General features: G+C 50.4%; 1 protein-coding gene across 3 annotated transcripts in view; it reads right to left on the reverse strand.

The window, feature by feature from the left end:
• Window positions 1-15,899, reverse strand: part of CFAP54 (cilia and flagella associated protein 54) — a 736,502-nt gene that overhangs the window by 456,591 nt on the left and 264,012 nt on the right. For all 3 annotated transcript variants that reach the window (XM_063927747.1, XM_063927746.1, XM_063927748.1), the window contains exon 31: window positions 14,525-14,651. In XM_063927747.1, the coding sequence (XP_063783817.1) occupies window positions 14,525-14,651 (127 nt within the window). The remainder of the gene's footprint in view (window positions 1-14,524; window positions 14,652-15,899) is intronic.

The raw sequence follows: 15,899 nt of genomic DNA on the forward strand, positions 1-15,899 counted from the left end.
AATCGGCCAACTGCCGCCCGAAGCCAGTCCCGCAGGCCGTCCCCAGCGGAGGCCTCTACGCCCCAACCAGCGCACAGCCTGCAGCTCCGGCCGGGCTGTGTCGCAGGCCAGAGCAGACACGGACAGCCAGTAGATGTATGAATGGCCGACAAATCATATAAAGTGCGGATCTAACCGCCGTCCTGCAAAAGAAGGGTGTGACGCAGGTTAATAAACAAAATAAAGATTGTATGAGTAGTAGATGGGCAACCTAACTGCGTCCCTAACGGGGAGGGGGTTTTGGGGGGAAGGGTTGCCCAATTTGACTTGAGGCAAAAACACAAAACTTCGTTAGCCGGCAAAAGCCGTAATTAAAACCAACGATTAAACAAAAATTCCTCAAGGCCCCCGCAATCGCAAAGTGCAACTGCGACGAGCGGCTAGTCCTCAAAGGGGCGCACTGGGAGGAAAAAGCCTGATATAGCGTATGACCGCACCAGACCTCCACCTACCCAGTGCCCGGACTTTGACTTCGGACCAACCCGCCGCAGCGGCTGCTGACGCAGCGCCGATGCGGAAAGAGTGAGTCCCAGAGTCGGCCGGAGATAGACCCAGGTACAAAAGACAACGTCCCAAAACCGACCGGGAGTGATATCTGGACAACGGGGAACCGTCACGATGGACGAGCCACCCGGTGGGCGTTGGAGGCCGAAGGGACGAATAAGCCCGGGCCGCGGCAACTGGACAAATGCCCCGCGCACGAGCCTGACCCATTCGAACCCACTGCCCCCTGCCGACTACGTCCGTCTTGGAACGCTGAATCCGACACCACAAACCGTCGGGGCATACGACGACGTGGGCCGCCAGCATGGGCGAGGCAGAAGTCCGAGAGACGGACCCCAGCTCACCCATCCTGAGCGCACCGTGGAAGGCCATCGTAAAGGCCGCCATGAAGAGGCGAACCTCGTATCCCCATATCCTCGTATCGTGAGCGCTGAATCCTACACCCCAAACCTTCGGGGCGTACGTAGACGGCTTTTATTGACTGAAAGGAAGGCCTATTAAATCTAAACTTGGATGAAAAAACTCCCTGTCTAACTAAGGGACGGTTGAAATATTTCTCACACATAGCAGAAAGCAGACAGCTCATGAAAATAAAATATCTCAAAATTATAATTGAAATAATAACCTAAATGTTGGAGGGCCTTCTGCCCCGATGTTCTGGGATCGGCCTTCTGCCACCATCCCTGAGGGCCTGCTACCCAGATGTTATGGGATCGGCCTTCTGCCACCATCCCTGAGGGCCTGCTGCCCAGGTGTTATGGGATCGGCCTTCTGCCACCATCCCTGAGGGCCTGCTACCCAGATGTTATGGGATCGGCCTTCTGCCTCCATCCCAGACATCCCGAATCCAATGCAACTATGGGCCATTTGCCTTGTGAGGGGTCTTACCCACTATGGCCCCTCTCCAGAAGGTAGCGATTCCACCGCTCCCAAGCGGCCAGATAAGCCGTAAAAGTTGCAGGAGCCAAAGACCTGTGGGCTAAATCCTCCAATCCGCACACAGAAGCAGGACAGAAGTCCCCTTGGATTAGAGCTGCAGGAGCTAACTGCCGTAACCACTGCCAGTCGCCGCGAGAAAGGGTATCATCAATTTCGTTGCGCTCGGCCGGGACATGCTTGTCTCGCAACGTAATGTTGGTCACCCAGCATAGCAAGACTATCTGCGCAAAGACCCGCAGTCCAGCAAGGATGTGGACTCCTGCCTAATGATGGCAAAACCCACGCCCAAATTGTCGCACCAGAAGACCACCTGTTTGTTATGCAGGGCATAGCGCCAGAGCGCCACTGCGCCCAGTATGGGAAAAATATCCAGCAACAATCGCACGCACCAGAGACGTCCGTGAAAAGCTCCAGAGAGGAGGTGAAACGAACTAGAAATCCGTCCAAAATACGTAAATCCCTCAAGTGCTAAACTAAGAAAATGATGAGGGCATCTAATCCCAACTATCGCCCGTTCCAATTTCCCACAGAAAAACTCTACCCATTGGGATAACCTTCCAAGCAAAAAAGAAACAGGCCCAAGAAGGAGCCTGTTGTAGAGTAAGCTTGCCCGCGGCGAGCCCATAGAGGATACCATCGTGAAGACGCAACACCTTGTCCCCAAGGAGCCTTCAGAGACCACCGACCGTATCCATCTGAATCCCGAGGTAAACAAGGAGGCGGAGGGACCCTGCCAATGGCCACCGCAGCAAGACGACGCAGCGAACAGAGCCAGGTGGGCCGAGAAAATAAAATCATCCAAGTAGTGCGACATACCCCGCTCGCCCATCGCCTGTTGCAGTCCCCAGCGGAGGAAAGAACTGCACCTTGCAAAGTCAGCGCCCGAGAGAGAAAAATCCACAGGGAGGCAGCGATGGATGTAGTAGCCATCATCCAGTTGAAAACCCATTAATCGAAAGGCGAAAGGGTGCAGCGGGAGGAGCGAAACGCTAACGCGATGTCCAATTCACACATCACCGCCTCCGGACCAAACGACCGAATGGCATCTATGGCCGAATCAAACTTACAGATAGGTAAACGACCCTACCTGATAATAGGGATAGCCTCGTTAACCGATGACCCGAGAGGACAGGAAAGATGGATGAGACGAAATTCGCCTGCGGACTGCTTGGGCACCATGCCTACGGGGGACAAGACCAAATCTAGTAAGGGGGGGGGTTCCCGGAAAAAGCCTATCATCCCGCCCAACGACAATGCAGCCGCAACCTTCTGCCGGAGCACGCCCGGAAACTCCCGAACCGAATGCAAGTTCGTACTAGCCCCGGGACCCGCCAGTCCATGTATCGGCAAGAGGAAACCAGGTGCGAAAACCCGAGTGTAAGAATAGGGCGTCCACCGGCCACGGGAACCGTCGCAGCCAGGGTATGAGCGCCCGAAGTCTAATTGGGGTGGGGGCTGTGGCCAGCGCTTGGGGCCGCGGGAGCGCGGCTCTGCGGGCCGGAATTACCCCTGTGCCGTGTACTGGGGCAGTCCTTGATCCCGTGGCCTCCGCCACAGCTGATGCAGGAGTGACAAATACGACACCGCCGCCCCAAACCGCATTGGGCAGGATTGAAAGCGAAGCATTAACCATGCCCCGCGCGCAATGAACCCCCTCAAAAGCCGGCAGAATGAGAGGCAGGTCGTGGAACCCGTCGTTCCTGCTGTACCGGCTGAACCCTGCAGCAGCTCCGAGCACAATACCACATCCTTTTAACCGAAGGTATAGATCTGCCGCCCATGCTGTTTGCGCCGGAAGTCCTCGTAGTAACGCCGCCAAGTATGGTACAGCATGTGTATAAGGAATTGATGGCGCACGATGTTCATGTGTTCGTCCGGGCGCGTCTCTGAGTAACACGCCGCTAAGATCAACATGATCTAACTCAAGTCGGGTAGGAGCGCAAAGCGTCCTCGCTGCCCCGGCCCTTTTGCTTAGCTGAAAGCAAGGCTATACGAGCATCGCTAGTAAGAGCAAAATATAGACAGATAGGCCCTTACGGATCCAGTCTCGGACCCGGGGCCGGAGACCATGGTGCACTGTCGTGTTGGCGCAGTAAACTGAGTCCGACTCCACCGACACGTGCGAGGCGGAAGAGGTTGAATGCCGTTGCTGCCGCCGTTTTCGACGCTTGACCCTGTCCCAACCGTCGTCGTAGGAGGACACCCTCTGAGGACGTGGAGGCAAGGGAAGAGTCCGTGCCCCGACGCCTGCGCCTATCGCGCTTGCCGGCAACCTTACGCGCATTGCTGCCGCTGCTAGAGGAGCGGGACTGAGTACTAGATCCCCCCCACTATGGGGGGAAAGTGCGCTCCCCTTGGACCAGTCAGGGTCCGATGAAGACTCACCAGTACGAGGGGGAACTCCATCCGTCCCAGCAGCTGCCGTACGACTTGTGGATGCGCCGACTGACTCCATTCCTGGCCCAACGTCCGTGGCTGAGGAAACAAAAGAGAGACAATGTTCCCCTGTTTCCCTATCGAACCAGCAGCCGCCGGGAGTGGGGCAGGCGGGGCGACCGTCGAGCCAGAGGACAGGAGCGGGATAAGAGATTGCGCAATGCTATCCTCCAAAGAAGCGGTGGCCAAACACGGTCCCCCGGGTACGGAGGATAACAAGGGAGCCACCGCCGACACGACAGAGGCACAAATGGCTCTAAGATCAGACCCGGAACGCGAGTCGCGCGCCCCACGGGAGGTTCGCAAACCTCCCGTCGGGAGCAAGGACTCCGATTATCCCTCACTGTCAGGTACAATGGCACGTCCGCTCCGCTGCGATACCCCCCGACCGAAACACCAGCGCCGCGACCTCCTCCCATCCCGAGCAGTAGCCCCAGGAGGAGAAACCGGAGAATCGCCAGAACTAGAAAGAGGCAGCTCCACGTTGGACTGAGGGCTATCCGTTGCAGCGACGGAAGCCGACATCCGGACGCGGGGCGGGACAGAACGCTCGCCTCCCGCCGTCACACGCCGGCCCCGTATGAGACCGGTGGGGGCCACACGATCACGGCTGGCGGCAGTACGAAGCGGCCTACGAGCAGACCCGGAAGGGGCTGGCACCACGGGTCCAGCCACGGCAGGAGAGGCCAGGTGGCCCGTCCCACCGCGGGCGGACGCGACACGCCCCAGGCCGACAGTTTCTACAATGGCCATCGCCGGCAGCAGCCCATCCGCAGCGGCAGAGCGGGTGTGTTGCCCCGCCCTGCCACAGGAGGGAGCCTGCCAGCGAGCGTGTCCCCGGGGCGCAGTAACAGGCCTCATATGGGCCCCTGTAGTCCCCGTGGCAGTAGTGGCCCTCCTGATGAAACAATATATTATGGGCTCCCCCCCCCCGGGCGGCTGATGCGCAGGGCGGGAGACTGTTCCCAACCCCACGCGGCCAGCCCGTCCAGCAGCTGCCCCGAGCGGCGGATCCAGGGACGGCAGGACCCCGTCCCTGGCAGGCCGCCTCAGACGGCCGCGGACCCCCGTCGCTCCGTCTAGCGCCGCAGCCAGTGGCGGTGACGGAGACAGGGACTGATGCCGAAGGGGAGCGCGGGAGGGCAGGCACGGGCGCGCGCGGCCGGAGTCTCCAGCGCAGCGGGCGCAACGGGTCTACCCCATGACGGCCGGACACCATCAGAGTCCATAACCCGTGCGGGGAGCCCTGCGCTGCGCCTTGGTCGAGACATGGCACCGATCGATGTAAGGAGAAAGGAGGGGAGCAGGTGAGCTGCAAAATGAAGATAGGAATAGTTAGGAGAAGGTAGGATAAAGGGACAGCAGAGAGAGTATAGAAGATAATAAGGGGAGAAAAAAGGAATAAAGTGATAGGAAATAGGAAATAGTGTAACTAATATAAGTGATAATAAAAAGAGGGTTACTTAGCAGTTCCACGAGAAGAGCTGAAAAGAGGGAGGAAGTACCATGTCAGCAGCCTATATGTATGACAGGCCAGCCCCTATACATGATCCAGCCAATCAGCCCCTCGGACCCTCTCTCTACGTTCCTCCCACCACAAAACATTAACCCCTTCCAAGCCAAGGTGATGCATTGAGCGGCGCTGCGGAAGCCCAGACGGTGCGTTTATGCTGCTATGGTCACATTATGTTCCCTACGCAGTCTTTCTGTGCTAACTCTACATTATGCTGTTAAACCATAAAATTATGCAGAAATTTCCATTTCTACATCATTTTATGGACTAACAAAACCCATTGAGAAATGAAAAAAGGCCCCCCACCCACACACATACACACAAAAAGAAGTCAGATAAAATACCTGATAAAAATAGATCAGTAAATACTAATAGGTAGTGGCATATCTATATTGTGTGCTGAGTATACAGTGCATATGGGGCATGGGGCAAGGAAAGACCTGTGCAAACACCATGCACCCAGACTTACACTGTGCCCCCCCCCCCCTTCCTCCCCCAAACACTGCACTGGTGCCTGAGTACAGGTTGAGTATCCCATATCCAAATATTCCGAAATATGGAATATTCTGAAATACGGAATTTTTTGAGTGAGAGTGAGAAAGTGAAACCTTTGTTTTCTGATTGCTCAATGTACACAAACTTTGTTTAATACACAAAGTTCTTACAATTATTGTATTAAAATAAGAATTTGCTTACCGATAATTCTATTTCTCGTAGTCTGTAGTGGATGCTGGGAACTCCGTAAGGACCATTGGGAATAGCGGCTCCGCAGGAGACTGGGCACAAAAAGAAAGCTTTAGGACTACCTGGTGTGCACTGGCTCCTCCCCCTATGACCCTCCTCCAAGCCTCAGTTAGGATACTGTGCCCGGACGAGCGTACACAATAAGGAAGGATTTTGAATCCCGGGTAAGACTCATACCAGCCACACCAATCACACCGTACAACTTGTGATATGAAACCCAGTTAACAGCATGATAACAGAGGAGCCTCTGAATAGATGGCTCACAACAAGAACCCGATTAGTTAACAATAACTATGTACAAGTATTGCAGACAATTCGCACTTGGGATGGGCGCCCAGCATCCACTACGGACTACGAGAAATAGAATTATCGGTAAGTAAATTCTTATTTTCTCTGACGTCCTAGTGGATGCTGGGAACTCCGTAAGGACCATGGGGATTATACCAAAGCTCCCAAACGGGCGGGAGAGTGCGGATGACTCTGCAGCACCGAATGAGAGAACTCCAGGTCCTCCTCAGCCAGGGTATCAAATTCATAGAATTTTGCAAACGTGTTTGCCCCTGACCAAGTAGCTGCTCGGCAAAGTTGTAAAGCCGAGACCCCTCGGGCAGCCGCCCAAGATGAGCCCACCGTCCTTGTGGAATGGGCTTTTATTGATTTAGGCTGCGGTAATCCTACCGCAGAATGCGCCAGCTGAATAGTGCTACAAATCCAGCGCGCAATAGACTGCTTAGAAGCAGGAGCACCCAGCTTGTTGGGTGCCATCAGGATAAACAGCGAGTCAGTTTTCCTGACTCCAGCCGTCCTGGAAAAATAAAATTTTCAGGGCCCTGACTACGTCCAGCAACTTGGAATCCTCCAAGTCCCCAGTAGCCGCAGGCACCACAATAGGTTGGTTCAAGTGAAAACCTGAGACCACCTTCGGGAGAAACTGAGGACGAGTCCTCAACTCTGCCCTATCCATATAGAAAATCAGATAAGGCCTTTTACATGACAAAGCCGCCAATTCTGACACACGCCTGGCCAAGGCCAAGGCCAACAGCATGACCACTTTCCATGCAAGATACTTTAGCTCCATGGTTTTAAGTGGCTCAACCCATGCGACTTTAGGAAATCCAACACCACGTTGAGATCCAAAAAGTGTCACAGGAGGCACAAAAGGAGGCTGAATATGTAGTACTCCTTTAACCAAAGTCTGAACTTCAGGCAGTGAAGCCAGTTCTTTCTGGAAAGAACTTGACAGAGCCGAAATCTGGACCTTGATGGACCCCAATTTGAGGCCCAAACGTCACCCCTGCTTGCAGGAAGTGCAGGAATCGACATAGTTGAAATTCCTCCGTCGGGGCCTTCATGGCCTCCCACCAAGCAACAAATTTTCGCCAAACGCGGCGATAATGTCTTGCGGTGACATCCTTCCTGGCTATGATCAGGGTAGGGATGACTTCCTTCGGAATACCCTTTTCCTTTAGGATCCGGTGTTCTACCGCCATGCCGTCAAACGCAGCCGCGGTAAGTCTTGGAACAGACAGGGTCCCTGCTGTAGCAGGTCTTGTCTGAGCGGCAGAGGCCAAGGGTCCTCTGCCAGCATCTCTTGAAGTTCCGGGTACCAAGCTCTTCATGGCCAATCCGGAACCCCGAGTATGGTTTTCACTCCTCGCCTTCTTATTATTCTCAGTACCTTGGTTATGAGAGGTAGAGGAGGAGACACATAAACCGACTGGTACACCCACGGTGTCACTAGAGCGTCCCCAGCGATCGCCTGAGGGTCCCTTGACCTGGCGCAATATCTTTTCAACTTCTTGTTGAGGCGGGACGCCATCATGTCCACCCGTGGTCATTCCCAACGGTTTACCCGCATTTGGAAAACTTCTGGATGAAGTCCCCATTCTCCTGGGTGTAGGTCGCCCATCGGAGAATCCTTGTGGCTTCTGCCATCGCCATCCTGCTTCTTGTGCCGCCCTGTCTGTTTACATGGGCGACCGCCGTGATGTCGTCTGATTGGATCAGTACCGGCTGGTTCCGAAGCCGGGGCCTTGCTTGGCTTAGGGCATTGTAAATGGCCCTTAGCTGCAGAATATTTATGTGAAGCGAAATCTCCTTGGAAATTTCTTCCCTGTGTGACTGCACCCCAGCCCCGAAGGCTGGCATCCGTGGTCATCAGGACCCAGTCCTGTATTCCGAATCTGCGGCCCTCTAGTAGATGAGCCCTCTGCAGCCACCACAGCAGCGACACCCTGTTTCTTGCTGACAGGGTTATCCGCTGTTGTATCTGTAGATGGGACCCGGACCATTAGTCCCACAGGTCCCACTGGAACGTCCTTGCGTGGAGTCTTCCGAATGGAATTATGCTTCGTACGAAGCTACCATTTTTCCCAGGACTCGTGTGCATTGATGTACCGACACCTGTCCTGGTTTTAGGATGTCTCTGACTAGAGATGACAACTCCTCGGCTTTTTCCACAGGAAGAAACACTCTTTTCTGGTCTGCGTTCAGAAACATTCCCAGGAACAGAAGACGTGTCGTCGGGACCAGCTGTGACTTTGGAATATTGAGAATCCAGTCGTGCTGTTGTAGCACTTCCCGAGAGAGTGCTACCCCCACTACCAACTGTTCTTTGGACCTCGCCTTTATCAGGAGATCGTCCAAGTACGGGATAATAAAAACTTCCTTCTTGCGAAGGAGTATCGTCACTTCGGCCATTACCTAGGTAAAGACCTTCGGTGCCGTGGACAACTCCAACGGCCGCGTCTGGAACTGATAGTGACAGTCCTGTACCACATATCTGAGGTACTCCCGGTGAGGGGGGTAAATGGGGACATGCAGGTACGCATCCTTGATGTCCAGGGAGACCCTGTAATCCCCCTCGTCCAGGCTCGTAATAACCGCCCTGAGCGATTCCATCTTGAACTTGAATCTTCTGATATAAAAGTTCAAGTATTTTAATTTCAAGATGGGTCTCACCGAACCGTTTCGGTACCACAACCACTGTGGAATAGTAACCCCTTCCTTGCTGAAGGAGGGGCACCTTGACAATCACTTGTTGTGATTATAGTGTTGAATATCCACCAACACCGTCTCCCTGGCAGAGGGAGGTGCCGGTAAGGCAGATTTTAGGAAACGGCGGGGGGAAGAACGTCTCGAACTCCAGCCTGTACCCCTGAGATACTACTTGAAGGACCCAGGGATCCATGTGAGAGAGCCCACTGTCAGCTGAAATATCTGAGACGGGCCCCCACCGTACCCGGGTCCGCCTGAGCAGCCCCAGCACCATGCTGTGGACCTACCGGACGCAGGGAGGACTTCTGCTCTTGGGAACTAGCTGTGTGTTGCAGATTTTTCCTCTACCTTTGCCTCTCGGCAGAAAGGATGAGCCTCTAGCCCTCTTGCTTTTCTGGGGCCGAAAGGACTGTACTTGATGATACGGTGCTTTCTTTTGTTGTGGGGTAGCCTGTGGCAAAAAAATCGATTTCCCAGCAGTAGTTGTGGAAACGAGGTCTGAAAAACTATCCCCAAACAGTTTTACCCCCTTATAGGGCAACTTCCATGTGCCGATTCGAGTCGGCATCGCCTGACCATTGCCAAGTCCATAACCCCCGTCTGGCGGCAATGGACCTAGCGCTTATTTTTTTGATGCCAGCCGGCAAATATCCCTCTGTGCATCACGCATGTATAAGACCACGTCTTTTATATGCTCTATTTTCAGCAAAATATTGTCCCTATCCATAGTTATTTTCCGACAGGGAATCTGACCACGCAGCGGGAGCACTGCACATCCATGCCGAAGCAACGGCTGGTCGCAATATAATGCCCTAGTGTGTGACCATATCTTATAGGGTAACCTCCTGCTTTCTATCAGCAGGTTCCTTCAGGGCGGCCGTATCCGGAGACGGTAGTGCCACCTTTTCTGATAAGCGTGTAAGCGCTGTATCTACCCTATGGGGTGTTTCCCCGCGTGACCTATCCTCTGGCGGGAAAGGGTACGCTGCCAATAACCGTTGTAGAAATTATCAATTTCTTACCGGGGGAAGACCACTCTTCCTCACACACCTCATTTAATTACTCAGATGCAGGACAAACTACTAATAGTTTTCTCTCACCAAACACAATACCCTTTTATGTGGTACCTGGGGTATAATCATAAATGTGTAATACATTTTTCATTGCCTCAATCCTGTAACGGGTGGACCTATTTGGAGGGTACACCAGTCTCATCGATGTCGACACTGGAGTCAGTATCCGTGTCGACATCTGTGTCTGTTATCTGAGGTAGCGGGCGATTTTAGAGCCCCCCATGACATTTGAGACGCTGGAACAGGCACAAGCTGAGTAGCCGGCTGTTCCGTGTCGTCGACCTTTTATGTAAGGAGTTGACACTTTCACGTAATCCTTCCATAAGTTCAACCACACCGATGTCGACCCCGCAGGGGGTGACAACATATTTACAGGCATTCGCTCCGCCTCCACCTCATTATCCTCCACATACCTGTCGACACAGCCGTACCGACACACAGCACACACACAGGAAATGCTCTGATAGAGGACAGGACCCCACAAAGCCCTTTGGGGAGACAGAGGGAGAGTATGCCAGCACACACCAGGGCGCTATATATCACAGGGATAGCACCTATAAAAAAGTGTTTTCCCTTATAGCTGCATATATATTGTATACTGCGCCTAAATTGTGCCCCCCCTCTCTTTTTAACCCTTTCTGTAGTGTATTAACTGCAGGGGAGAGCCAGGGAGCTTCCCTCCAACGGAGCTGTGAGGGAAAAATGGCGCCAGTGTGCTGAAGGAGATAGCTCCGCCCCTTTTTCGCGGACTTTTCTCCCGCATTTTTATGGATTCTGGCAGGGGTTAATGTACATCCATATAGCCCTGGGGGTTATATGTGATGTATTTTCGCCAGCCAAGGTGTTTTTATTGCTGCTCAGGGCGCCCCCCCCAGCGCCCTGCACCCATCAGTGACCGCAGTGTGAGGTGTGCATGAGGAGCAATGGCGCACAGCTGCAGTGCTGTGCGCTACCTTGGTGAAGACTGATGTCTTCTGCTGCCGATTTTCCGGACCTCTTCTTGCTTCTGGCTCTGTAAGGGGGCCGGCGGCACGGCTCTGGGACCGGACTCCGAGGCTGGGCCTGTGTTCGATCTCTCTGGAGCTAATGGTGTCCAGTAGCCTAAGAAGCCCAAGCTGGCTGCAAGCAGGCAGGTTCGCTTCTTCTCCCCTTAGTCCCTCGATGCAGTGAGCCTGTTGCCAGCAGGTCTCACTGAAAATAAAAAACCTAAACTAACTTTTATCTAAGAAGCTCAGGAGAGCCCCCTAGATTGCATCCTGCTCGGTCGGGCACAAAAATCTAACTGAGGCTTGGAGGAGGGTCATAGGGGGAGGAGACAGTGCACACCAGGTAGTCCTAAAGCTTTCTTTTTGTGCCCAGTCTCCTGCGGAGCCGCTATTCCCCATGGTCCTTACGGAGTTCCCAGCATCCACTAGGACGTCAGAGAAAACACCTTTAGGCTGTGTGTATAAGGTGTATTTGAAACATAAATGAATTGTGTGAATGTAGACACACTTTGTTTAAATGTACAAAGTTATTAAAAATATTGGCTAAAATGACCTTCAGGCTGTGTGTATAAGGTGTATATGAGACATAAATGCATTCTGTGCTTAGACTTGGGTCCCATCACCATGATATCTCATTATGGTATGCAATTATTCCAAAATACGGAAAAATCTGATATCCAAAATACCTCTGGTCCCAAGCATTTTGGATAAGGGATACTCAACCTGTATTTGCTTCTGTTCTGAAGACATCCCTGAAGAGAATGTGTAATCGCAGAAGGCATAGAGGAGGCACTGTACCGGGTAGGGATCTGCACATGGCCCACCCTCCCCATTTGTTAAAATGCCTCTTCAAACAGCAATTTACATAAACCTGGGAGTGAAAACAGATTGATTTTTTTTTTTTACAAAAACATCTACAAAGTGCTAGTGCACAGTAAAGGCAGCCGACTACCAACAAATGCATATATTTATATAACAAGTGGCGCCAGTGTAGACTCGTGTGGACACTGCTTTAGTGCTGCCCTGCTCTATCTTAGCATTACTGACACATCACAGAGTGGACCCCACAAAGGCACCCTGAAGTAGCCGCACATCCAGATTTCTTGTGCTACAAGTTTTATCACTTTGGGTTTACTGTGTTACACAGATACAAGTGGCGTTAGTGGTCTGATCTTGGCTTCTGGAATTTGTCCTCTTCTGAAAGGGGTAATTGAATAGTTACCCTGTGTGATACCCACCATTAGAGGAATTACCGTATATACTCGAGTATAAGCCGACTTTTTCAGCACATTTTTCTATGCTGAAAAAGCCCCCCTCGGCTTATACTCGAGTCAACGGCTGCAGCAGACGCCGTGGGCTGTGTGGGCGTCCGCTGCAGCCAGCTCCAGGGACAGACACTAGAGGTCATTATTGACCTCTAGTGTCTGTGCGGCGTTGCTATGGGAGAGACGTCATGACGTCTCTCCCATAGAGATGATCAGGTGCCGGGAAGCGGGCGCCGGAGCGGGCGGCCAGACGGAGCGGCGGCCAGACGGAGCGGGTGGACAGACGGAGCGGAGCAGCGCAGCAGCAGAAGAAGCGGTTGGGAAGCAGGAGCGGGGCAGTGGTAAGTATTGTTTTAGTGTGTGTTTGTGTGTTTGTAAGCGGCAACGGGGGCACAGTAACAGGGGGCAAAGAAAGGTGGCACAACAACTACTGGGGGCAAAGAAAGGGGGCACAATTACTGAGGGCAAAGAAAGAGGGGTCATAACTACTGGGGGCAATGAAAGAGGGGGCACAACTACTGGGGGCAAAGAAAGAGAGGGCATAACTACTGGGGGCAATGAAAGAGGGGGCACAACTACTGGGGGCAAAGAAAGAGAGGGCATAACTACTGGGGGCAATGAAAGAGGGGGCACAACTACTGGGGTCAAAGAAGGGGCATAACTACTGGGGGCAAAGCAGCGGGGGCATGTTTTTATCTGGCACTGTGGGGAGATATATGTCGCTGGGGGTATATGTGGCACTGGGGGCACAACCCTAGCAACAAGCATTACCCCCTGGCAACAAGCATAACACCTACCGCATGAAACCCCTGGCAACGAGCATGACACCCTGAGCATGAAAACCCCCGGCACTGTGCATTTCCCACCCTAGGCTTATACTCGAGTCAGTCATTTTTCCCAGTTTTTTGTGGTAAAATTAGGTGCCTCGGCTTATATTCGGGTCGACTTATACTCGAGTATATACGGTACTATTCCAATTGGGTAAACCCCCCTCTGGAGAATCAGTACAGGTAATTTCCCAATAGGATATTTGTATTACAAAACTACTCTATACACATTTCCGATGTGATGCATATATAGCAGATTATTGTGGCACTTTTTAGAGACATTTATTTTATTTTTTCCACAGTGCAGCATCAGTGGTGGCATATTTAGCATTACAAAGTGCAACAATTGTTTCTCTTTTGTAACACTGTAAATTCATGTATAGAGTGTAACTTCTGTGTATCAATAAATATTTTCAGGGTTTTTTATTTTTACATATACAACAGACTATTTAATTGATATTTGGATTTAGCTATTTATAGATACAGGTCAGCGCAATCCATGTTTTAATTTATTCTTTACAAGCTACTTTGCAGATTTGGCAGTTACCTCCTTTGGTATTGCTGCAGACCTATTCTATTACAAATATAGGTATATATAATTAGTTTCATTAGCGCCATCAGATTTTTTTTCTATGTTTTGCTATTTATGAAAGGCAAAACAGCCTATAGATTAAGTGAATAACATATAGTTCAAGGCTAGAAAATTATTTATTTATTTTTAAATCACAAAAAAAAAAACAGAATTATTATCAATAGGTAAAATATTAATTAAAAGTGGAAAATAGTGTTTTTTTCCCCCTCTTGATTCTGTTTTTCTAAATGAAACTAAAATATCATTAACAGAAAATACACAACAAAGCGTAACAGAAAAGTAAACATTACAAAAACTGAACTGAAAAATAGCAATAAAAGTACAACACAGTGCCAGCAAAGGGGAAAAATGGAAGAGGAAGCGTTTGCTTTTCTATGCCACGAATCAGAAAATGAGCTACCTGGGCATCAACCTTTCGTGCAAAGTTCTTCCTTTTCTTAAAGATTCTACACAATTTTTTTGTTGTTATTAATTCCTCTGTGCTCTATTTCTGCCATAAATTTATGTTACGTTAAATTTGGGATTTACCTGAATGATTTTTTAAAAAGTTAAAATTACCTATATTATTGCATTTTATACATAAACATCTGCTAACATGAAACACAATACCTTTTTAAATAGTCAAACACCATGGCACTCCACTCGAGTACCTTCTGGAACTTCTCCTCATATAATGCCCTTTGCAATAACTGGACGGAGAATTCCAGAAAACGAGAATTTTTCTTGAATTTCATAACTGCAGTACAAAAGTCAAAACAGTCATATAACAGTTTTTTTTTAATATTAAATACAGTAGGTCACCAAGAAAAAAATATAACAACTGGTGTATTGGTTATAACAAATAAAAAATAGATTATAGTATTCATGTGTGTATAATATGACTTCATAATCCTGTCTAGCAAAAAGGAAAATATATCAATTATGAGCCTACAGTATACCAGTCGGGCTACTTACAAATAAATAACCATTGTGTTGCTGTCACTGCCATCAATCTCAAACTGTTGAAGCAAGCCTCCCCAATCACATAACCGCATCCCGTTAGTTGTACATAAACTAGGGAAGGGTGACATCTTTTGGTCACTGATAATCACTAAAAGTCTTCTTATCTTTACAGCCATTATATATAGCAGCTTGTATCATGATGGAGGATATTTATGAAAGCCAAATGTTGTACAGCCCTCTTCTAGTATTGCTTAAACAATAATACAGGAAATATAAATTGGCTAATATCTGTAAGGAAACCTAATAACCAAAATACTGCCGTCACACCCAGTTTCATTCAGTTACTGCACCATTCTTTTTTTTTTTTTTTAAAGAGCATGTTTTATTTATGATTTAGTACATAGCACATTATTATATTGCTGTATATATGTAAATGTATATATGTAAAGGGATTGTGACTATGTTATGGTTAATCAACTTGAATTGCATCTTTATTCCACCACCCAACTTTATTGTTGAAGGAGTAAGTATCTGGGAGCGAGTGTCACAGACAATTTGGGAGAGCAGGCAATTACTGAATATAGACATATACATCAAAATATTAGAAACACTCAAACAGGCTCTGCTGTAAACACTGGTTGTAAATTTTGCTTGTGCCTGTGGGAAGCATTCGATATCCTGCTGTCGGGATCCTGGCGCTCAGCATACTGGCCCCGGGATCCCGACCGCTGGAATACAGACAAACCTTTCTCCCTCTTGGGGTGTCCACGACACTCATGGAGAGAGAGTAAATAGTGTGGCGAACGTAGCGTAGTGCGCCACCGTGCTTACAGCGTGGCGAGTGCAGCAAGGCCGCAAGGGGCTCTTTTGTACTCGCCCCGCTGTCAGCATTCCGGTGGTCGGGATCCTGGCATCGATATGCTGGGCACCGGCATTCCGACAGCTGGCATATCGTAGTAGACCCCAGGCTGTTGCCTGTATGCACAACTAGCTTAAAAAAGAATATAGAAGTTTCTTTAAAGAGATGTGTACTGACACTACT

The sequence above is a fragment of the Pseudophryne corroboree genome, chromosome 6 (genome assembly GCF_028390025.1).
Source record: "Pseudophryne corroboree isolate aPseCor3 chromosome 6, aPseCor3.hap2, whole genome shotgun sequence".
Taxonomy (NCBI): Eukaryota; Metazoa; Chordata; class Amphibia; order Anura; family Myobatrachidae; genus Pseudophryne; species Pseudophryne corroboree.